Below are 9,755 nucleotides of genomic sequence, written 5' to 3'. Positions count from 1 at the left end.
CGGAAAAACACCGAAGCGTCATTTCTTAAGCGACTCGGGCGGGCAATTTGAGCGGACTGCAGTGGTTGTGGCACTCCGTGTTCAACTACTTCTCCGACATTTGCAAAGAAAATCAAACAGAATCAACTATTTCACAAAAACAAGGTCAGTGTGGACGACAGGGAGGCTGAAGTCAAAATGTCAGCGCGTAACTATAGTAACGGCTCGCAGCGGAGAAGGTCACCGCGGTTAAGTTCTCCTCGAGCTAATAATGTTCAAAGTGACGACAAAATGGCGCTGGTGAAACGCTCCATCACTGTGAGGAAAATAGCACCCAGGAAAACAGTCGCACCGTCGGAGAATAACAAGGAGAACACGCCGAGACGGTCCGACTCAGGAGGCATCCAGCAGAAGAAGCCTAAGGTCTTTCTATTTTAATATTTCTTGATGTATTGTGTAAAGCACTTTGACTTGCCTTGTTGTTGTTGTTGTTGAAGAAATGTGTTATATAAATAAACTTGCCTTGCCTTATCTATAAGGTCTCCACCCCAGATGTAAGGGGCTCCTCCTCCTCCTCGGCCAAGATGAAGAAGAAGACGGCTGCTATGCCTTCACCAATCCTCCCATCTTCAACACCTCCTGTGTCTTGTCCTCCTTGTCCTTCTCCTCCGCCAGCAGCAGCAGATCCAGTGGACGCGGTGTGGTCGCAGAAAGTGCGCAGGTCCTACAGCAGGCTCAGCGACAGCTCCTTCAGCAGCCCCGGCTCCAGGGTCGACATGTTCGGCTTTGAGAAGCTGAACACCCCAGAGGTGGGCCGGCGATCCAAACCGTGTCTGGAGGTCTCGGCATCCTTATCCGGCCTGAACTCTTTCACAACGCTAATCGAGGCGGATAACTGCACACCCCAGGTGGACACAAACATCCCAGGAGTAGCTGTGGTGAAGGAGAAGAGGAGGAGGAGGAAGGTCCAGCAGATAGGCAGCTCGGAGATGGACGAACTGGCTGCCAAGATGAACGCAGAGTTTGATGAGGCAGAGGTGTTTGAGTTGTTCGTGGAGTAGAAATGTTCCTCACCAAAAGACTCCAAATGACTTTTTAAAGCATGTTATTGTTGTTTTTTTTATTTCTCTGACATGCTGAAAACACACAGACTCTGGGAGGATAACACTTATCTGTTGGAGTCATACTCAAACAAAATCAAGTTTTTAAGTCGCTGTAGTTTCAGGCTGTACAAATTCAACCTTTAGTATTCTTCTGAGATTTATTTGTTGTTTTTCTTTGAAGGCTCTTAATGTGGATGTTTTAGTCACTTTGGGATGACATCGTGGCGAAGTCCATGTGAGTGTTGTTGATGAGTGGTTAAACAAGTAAAGCGTCTTCTTTTGGTATGTGAATAATTATGAAGTACCGTAAATTCCGTACTATTGAGCGCACCTGGATATAAGCCGCACCGGCTAAAAATAAGTAAATAAATGTATTTGTACATATATAAGCCGCACTTGATTATAAGCCGCAGGTGTCCACGCTATAACAAGAGCTATTTACACAGACGTAGGCTACCGGTAACATCCGCAAATACTGTAGCGTCCGTACGGACGTTAAAGGACGACGAGAGCGTTCAAATAATAACTTTTAATAACCCGATCACTGTCGGCCGTGACCACGCCGTTTACAGCAGAGAGCAACACATAACTTGCCGTAACAATCCAACTCTCTCCCCCAGCGTTCTCTCATACAGCCACTCAACACGTTCTCGCTGGTGCATTCACTGACTCTCCACATAATCGGAATTATGAACACATTATCAACTACTGACTTTACAACATGAACCGTTACAATACGAAGCCTAGCCGACGGTGTCTGTAACACGGCTGATGAAAAAGATGACCGTAATATATTTCACAAGAAAAAGTCCATCCATTCACTGCCTCAGAATGACTTCATTACTCACTTCCTCAGTCTCTGTTGTCGCTGTCAGTGTCATCTTAACGTGCAGCAGCTCTGTTAGCTTCTTTGACAGCCAGGTCGATCGCCTTTAACTTGAAAGCTACATCATATGTATTTATCCGTGTGTTTTCCATCATGAGGGTGCGTGCATGAAGCGCACAATGACTGATATTAAGATCCGACGTGACGAAGTCAAATGTTTTTGCGGCAGAAGCTCATTGTCCCCCATAAAAAATCCATGCATTAGCCGCACCGGAGTAGAAGCCGCAGTGCTCGAAGTGTGAGAAAAAAGTAGCGGCTTATAGTCCGGAATTTACGGTATGTTTCTATACATGTCTGATGCCTCTTGATCTGTTTTGACAAAAACAGCCTAATATTATTTTTTTCTTGATTTAATACTTTTTTTTCTTTTAAACTAAGTTGGTGGACATGTTTCAAGCTGAGAGGCCAAACATCTGACATTGAAAGCTGGGTTGTATTGAAGCTGCAGTTAGAAAGCTTTGAACTTTTGCATTATTAGTAAGATCTGAGTAGAGATACAACAATTAATGGATTAGCTGTTAAATTCATTGTCAACTATTTGGATCATTCTTTTACACATTTGAACATTTCTTCTTATATTGAGAAAATTAAATGATTCCAGCTTAACTTTTTTTTTTTTTTTTTACTTTCTCCGTCTCTATTATTGTTGTGAACTTGACAAAATATGTCTTTGAGGGAATAGATTGAGCAAAAGTGGAATTTCTCTTTTTTGGATGTTCAGAATATTTTCATATTTCAGAATAAGACTATAACTACAGCACATATCAAGACTGATTGGATGTTTACATGCTGCAAATGTAAATAAATATGCAACCAATTCAAAGGACCAATATGTAACATATTTACTAAATCAAATGATGACACCACCATACCAAGTCATCAGTCATTAAAGAAAGGGCAAAAAAAAGTGACCAAAAATATAAAGAGGTTTGAAGGCAGAAAGGTTTCTAGATCGATGCAGAGCTGGCTAAACACTGAAGCTTCAGTGTCCGGCAAAAAGCAACCTACGTGATCCATGACTCTCTTGAATGCTTTGACTTCTGACTTTAGTACACATTTTAAATACGACCTGTCAGAGTTACATATTAGTCCTGTGAAAAATCAGAACTGCTAGCAGACTTAGCCGTTCTTTCAGGATGATACAGTCACATTTTACAGACGTCCTTGATTCTGCCCCCCAAAACATTGTAGATTTTGTCCAATTTTTTTAATGGCAGTTGTTTAAATTGGTTTAATTGACTGTGTAAAAATGAGTCAAGGACAGTTTTGACTGCAGATTCTCAGCTGAGCCACATCCATTGCGGACTTGCGGAGGCTGAGCTCGTTAAAGGGTATTGTGTCTTTCAAATATAAATCCAAGTCCTCCTTTATTACAAATGGCTCAGAAGCAGTTAAAACCTCCTATCCTAGACTAAAAGTACTCTGAGCTGTAAGAGGAGTGGATGCGTACAGCTGATTTGAGGGTATGATGACATGCTGATAATTTGAACATGCACTGTGTTTAATAAGGTCGTAGCCTAACTTGATGGTGAACAACACATTCCTGTAAACAGCTTTCGTCTCCAGTGACTGATGAGGCTCGGCGAGTGGGCGATATGTCTCGATTTAATGAGAATGCCGGACAGGTAAAATGTTTCCCTCTAGAGCCTCTTAAAGGTGTAAGTGGATATGTTGCATAATTTGTACTAACAAGAGGAGGACTGTTATTAATCCCCATGCCTGCTTCTTCACGGCGCTGCCGATTGTCTTAACTGTATGGAGCCTAGATTATTTAGGCTGCAGATGGTATTGAATATGAACATGTGACTAGCTAAATAAAGATTGGAATAATTAATTAACATGGGGTACAAGAGGTCACAGTCCTTTTATAACATGCTAATTGTGTGACTCATCCATTAAGGACTTCACAGTAAACACATCTCAGCCCACTATCTATTATCAGTTTAAAAAATGCAAAATCAGTACAGGGCACCGGTGGCCTTGAGGTACAACTAAATTATTAGAAACACATTTCATCATATACATTATTGAAATACATTATTTTATTATACAGAGGCTGTAACCATCGAAACGGACAGCACAGGTTCTCATGCCCGCATGTGATTCGAGACTCTCTTTCCCCAGCTTCCAGTTCTATTCAATGTCCTGTCTCTACAACAAGGAAATAAAAAGCCTCATAAAAATAAAATAATAACACAACACACCTCAAAAGGTATTATCTTTTAGCAGAACAGGGCTTATTTGTCCTTAAGCGTTAAAGGGATTTGTTCTGCTTTTTACCCAAATCATATGACCTAAATAACAGTGTATGGTTGCATTTATACCTTGTTAGACATCCACGTCCAAACTACACTGAAAAACAACACCGAACTTTTAACGTTGAATAGTCAAGCCAAAACCAACATTTATATTGCATATTTTAAACAACCTCAGTTGGCCAAAGAGCTGTATGAGTTTAAAACACAATATACAACAATAATGTGAATACAATTTACAGTATATAACATAACAAACATGTAAAAATAAGAGCATAGAAAAATGTCAACATTTCAAGCTTAACCTGATTTAATAGCCAACTCAAAGAGGTGTGTCTTAAGCAGTAATGGATTCAGCAGTTTTACTTGTCAACAGGTAAACTTTAACAGATTTGGAGCAGCCATCCCAAATCCTCAGGCAGGTGTAACTTTCATTTGAATGTAGTCTTTTGTGCTTGTGTGTAATATATTGTATTCCCAAAAACAGATAGTGTATGTCCCAGTGATTGTCTAATGTGAAATCTAGGATGTCAATCAGCCCCTTTTTTAGAATGTAATATATTATAATATAATATATATTTGTCTAACCTGTCCAACAATATTGAAGAAGATACTCCACATCAACTGAGCTTCCAAGAGAGCACAAACATAACAGTTTTCAATCCTGCGAGGAGCATTAGAAGCTGATTTGAAGCATCATGTCGGCCTCACACCAACAATGTGGTGTCTACTTTAAACAGGTCATCTGTCTTCGCTTGTAAAATCGTTGAGCATTAGCCATGTACCATCTTCGGCTAAACTGCCACTAAGAGGTCCAACTGCTGATGGTTTTTCATGATTAATTTGTTCTTTAAACAACTCAGTTACTCATTGGTTTGAAGATGAGCAAAGAGAACACCAAGAGTAGAGTTTTTGTAACATATTTTTTGAACATCTCGTGCTACAAGATTTGGTAAAAAGGCTGTCAACCTATAAGACACTAAAACAGGGCTGGATACAGTATACTTTTGGTTTTAAGTGTAAGACCTTATTACGATGGCTGTCGTCATGCCCAATTAAAATGCAGACACCACATTTACAGCTTTTACAGAACAATAATTTAAAGTGGAATCATGAAAAATAAACCTCCGAGATCTCTATTACAAAGTTAAAGAAGTGATGCACAAGATGCCGACAAGCATTTCTTCACCTGTTATGCCAGCCTCGTCTTCAAAAGCTCTGAAGTCTGTTATTTACATCTGCTGAGAGCACGTACCCCCATTGCTGATAGTATTTGTGTGAGCGTGGAAGGAGGAAGAGAGGCGAGATAATGAGTGTGTTTGGGTGTTTGGTGTGTTGCAGCAAGTGAGTAAATCCACAGTTTGCTCACGCATTTTCGGGTTTGCAAAGCACGCTCTGCTTTCCTCCTCAGGTGCCATTTCATGTTCATACCCTTCATTTGGCATTTCAGCTCCCTGGGAGAGGAGACTTTTTTTTCTAGCAGAGTGACAACACATGACAGCTTGGCTTTTGTATATTTTTAACAAGGTATATTATAGTCTGCTGTTAGTTTGGCTGAAAGTTACAGACAGAGTGAAGCAGGAAGATTTTTTTTAAGCTGCTGTTGTCTCTGCTTTTGAGTATGTTCATGCTGTTGTAATGTTTATTGCACAATAGAAGACTTGAAAACAATCCTTTTTTTTCATTTAAATACTAATGATGAACAACTTCAAGAAACAGATAGCGAAATTACAGGAAGACATCAAGCCATATTCAAGTGAAACAACGCAAAGGCCCACCATAAGCTAACATCCAACCGCTCACTGGCTAACATTATTTTAGCTTATTACATTAGCAAGAGATTTTCTCATTAGTGGTTTTTAATCAGTTCTTATATCAAACCTTAGTTAGCATTATGTTATCTCTGAAGTATGTTAGCTAGATATTTTCTTGGCAAATAAATTGTTACTTGGAAGTGTTTTCTTGTTTTGTGTAGGCCTAACACTACCAAACAGTTATACTACCTGTTAGCCACTTCTTAGCTAAGCTTAGCTTCTTCTTTTTTTGTACCAGAGCACAAGGTGACTTAACTTTTTAGTAGTTTTTACAAAGTCTTTATATCTTCTTGTAATTTTGGTGGAGAGTGTTGGACAGAGTCTTCTCGATTCATGACCAAAATAAATCTGGAGGGATTTTCCAACACATTAGGGATGCTACCTTGTTAGCTACCAACAGCGTGCCTTCAACCACTTTCCAGCTTTAGCTGTCACACATGCGGAAAGTAGAAATGTCCAAATTAGCTGAGTTTGCTTTTTCCAGCATTTCATTTCTTAGCCTGCTTTTTTTTTTAGTATTGGATGCTACCAGTGATATTACCTTACAGCCCCTTCTTTGCTAACAGTTATCACCCACCCCAACAAGTTAGCTTTTTGTATATTTTTAACAAGATAGTCATGTCTGCTTGTCACTTTGACAAAAAGTTATAAACAAAGTGAAGAAGAAATATGTTTTTCTCAGATGCTGCTGTGTCTCCGAGTGCTTGCTTTTTGCTTTTTTGCATCTGTTCATGCTGATTTTTTTTTTTTTGGGTTAGGTTGGATGTTTTACACTAATATTCATGTGTTTTTCTTTTCTCCCCTCTTCTTTTTACTCTCTTTTCTCCCCCCCTCCCATCCCTCCTCACCCTCCCACATTTCACTCACGGCAGTTGTCGCTGGTTCAGCTTGACTGCTTCGTTAGGGCTCATCATTTGCATTCAGATTAATTATCTAATTACCGACAAATGTCCGGCGGCCACCCCACACTCCGGCTCGTCAGCTCTCAGCCTGTAATTATTTTAATCATTTACTTTCATCTGGAGCGTTCCTGCCATACTCCTGTGTTTAGAGGCCATTCTTAATTACCCTGCCAAGACACTCTTTTCATGAGAGGGAGGGAGGGGAGGAATGGGGGAGGAGAGGGGAGGGTTGGTTTGAGGGGAGAAGAGAGCAATTGGGTGAGGGAACATGTGTGTGTGTGAAAGAGAAAAAGACCAATGGGGACATGATCCAGAGGCTTTGACAGCACAGAGGAAGCTCCCTGCTCTGCTGGATGCTCATTCCTCTCTCTCTTTTTTCTCTCTCTCTCTTTCTACATACACCCCCCCCCCTCCAAAAAAAAAAACCTCCCCCGCCTCCCAAACCAACTTCCTCATCTCTTCTCTCACCCCCACCTCCCTCCTCTTCTCTACACCCCTGTTATACTTCCTCCCTTTTTTCCCTTTATCGCAAGCACACACAGGAATCGCCCGTGGGCTTCAGTGCTCTGACTGCTAATACACTGACACACACACACTTTTATACACACACTACACACACAAAAACAGGCAGACAAGAGAGAGTCATGTGCCCTGTTTGTGGCACTCATCAGGATGCACAGATCTTTCCACAATCTGCCTGGAAAATCTATACTCCTCTCTCTCTCTGCTTGTCTACTCTGGGTTTTTTCTGTCTCCCATCATCCCTCCATCCTGCACACGTCTCTCAGCCTCCTCTTCCTCCCCTTCTTATCCCACCATTTGCAGGCCTGCCTCTCCCTGTCCTCCCTTTACCATATTCAAGAGCAGAACATTTTCAGGCTGCTCTAACTAATTTTACAGTGTTGTGTCATTGCATTCAAGAGTAAGTTGAGTAAATGTAGAGTGTCTGACGATCAATTATCCACTCACTACTTCTAAATTAATGATCAACAGAAAACATCATGTATAGTGAATATCTGAAAGGGTGTCAGGCCTAATTCAAAGTTAAAACAGCATATTTCACAACCCATTACACAACAGCTTACAACCTAGCGAAAACATATTCGCCAGGAATTTAAAGCTTAAATGTTTTCTATGATGTTAAACCAACAAACAGTAATATGATCTGCCAGAAACTTCTTAGCTCATGCTGACATTAGATACTGTATGTCAGATGTGCCTTAGGCTGGATGCTAATATTAGCGGTTGTCAAATAGTTTATTAAATATAAAATCAAAATCAATGCAAATTATTTTGTACATAACACTATTGTGAGTTATTAGGCTAAATTTCAGCCACTAAAGCCGTTTGTGCAATCAGTATGCACTCCTGACAAATTACTAGAGAATTTTTTAGAAAGACTGTCCCTGAAAGTCTCCTGATCTGTTCGTTCACACCTAACCTAACCCTTATTTTTACAGTCTATGGTTCACACATGCACCTCGGAGGTAAGACGTGATGTAAAAAGAACGATGCAGACAAATCAACAGCGACTGCTAGATGATGCTTTAAAGAGAATATATTACGTGATAGCAATGCTATTTGTTCATAACACAAGCCTACCAAGAAAACTTCATACTGAACTATACGGCATGTTAGCTGTTGTTACCATTATTGTCTCTTCGATTGCTTATCAATGTTGAAACGGTCAAATTGTATTTTTCTGAGTCTGTACGGCATGTAGCCTTGAACACAGCAGGAGGCTATAACGTTATGACTGCATGCAAGGTTCCTACCCTGTGCATTATGGAAGAGGAAAATGGTGGCCATGTGAATACGGTCAATGAGAGGAGACAACAGGTCATCTCCTTCCCCCTCCAACCCGTGATCACTCCATAATGATGCTCTCACTCAACCCTTAAGCAACTCAGCCCTCTCTCCCTCTCCTTCTCCCCTCCTCTGACTGCTCTTGTTAAGAAAAGGGAGAATATGAGAGAGAGGGAGAGATACAAGCTCTGTAATTGGGCTCTTGAATATTTAAGTCACTGGGGATGAAAGTTTAATGAAAAGATGATTATCTACCAGTTTATCACACCACTGTTTCATATTTCATTTTCACATTCTCGTTTCCAGCCACGTTGTCCATTCTGGCAGCTGTGAGTACAGTTTCTAATCCAGTCAACGTGTGTTGGAAGGAAGTGAGTATAGAGGACGAGAAATACGAAGTTTGTGACCCATTGGAGACACTTTAGCTAAATACAGGGGGGACTTTTGTTAGCACTTACATCCTGGACTTTTTGCCTTTGTTTCATGGGATTTCGTCACATTGACAATCAATTATTTCTCCTAAAAGCAAAATATCCCATTTGGCATGACTAAGAATGATCTAAATTTTTAAATGATGTACAGTGGATACATTTTATGTTCCTTTTGGGCAGCTGTAGACTGATTTATTATCTATTGTAACACTAAACCCCCCAAAAATAAACAAGATGAACTTTAATTCTTGGAGTTCATGGCCTCTGTGTTGTTGACTAATATTGTAGAAATCTGATATTTTGTGGCCTTCTCTGCATACAAAAACAACAATTAATAATAATAAAAAAAAGAAGTTGTTAACTTTGACATTAATTAAGGGATGAATTCTGTGGCGGTACTTTGGCATAACGCAGGAGATGGAAACTGAACACACTTCTCAAACAGTTCAGTGTGAGGTGAAAGGACACTCTTTCCTTTATTCAAACGTGTGGGATGAACAGACGGCTGCTTGGTATTCATTCCCATTATTCATAGTGGTGGGGACATTAATCCCTTTTTGTGAGAAGATGCGAGCTGCG

The 9,755-nt window shown here is 40.4% G+C and overlaps 1 protein-coding gene and 1 long non-coding RNA gene across 2 annotated transcripts; one reads left to right on the top strand and one right to left on the bottom strand.

Annotated features, from left to right (window-relative positions):
• Positions 1–165: 165 nt before the first annotated feature.
• cdca5 (cell division cycle associated 5) lies at positions 166–1,376 on the top strand. The gene is made up of 2 exons (XM_079367385.1): positions 166–402; positions 519–1,376. Exons 1-2 carry the CDS (start codon positions 178–180, stop codon positions 1,038–1,040), a joined length of 747 nt encoding a protein of 248 aa, XP_079223511.1. The 5' UTR covers positions 166–177; the 3' UTR covers positions 1,041–1,376.
• Positions 1,377–2,322: 946 nt separating this feature from the next.
• On the bottom strand, positions 2,323–4,315 carry LOC306839639. The gene is made up of 2 exons (XR_013781226.1): positions 3,035–4,315; positions 2,323–2,991 (listed from the first exon to the last, which is right to left on the bottom strand). It is a non-coding gene; the product is annotated as an uncharacterized lncRNA (long non-coding RNA).
• Between the last annotated feature and the right edge of the window lie 5,440 nt (positions 4,316–9,755).

Source organism: Symphodus melops (genome assembly GCF_947650265.1).
Source record: "Symphodus melops genome assembly, chromosome: 18".
Lineage (NCBI taxonomy): Eukaryota > Metazoa > Chordata > Actinopteri > Labriformes > Labridae > Symphodus > Symphodus melops.
The sequence above is the reverse complement of the archived record's forward strand: the minus strand, read 5'-3'. Positions and strand labels throughout refer to the sequence as shown.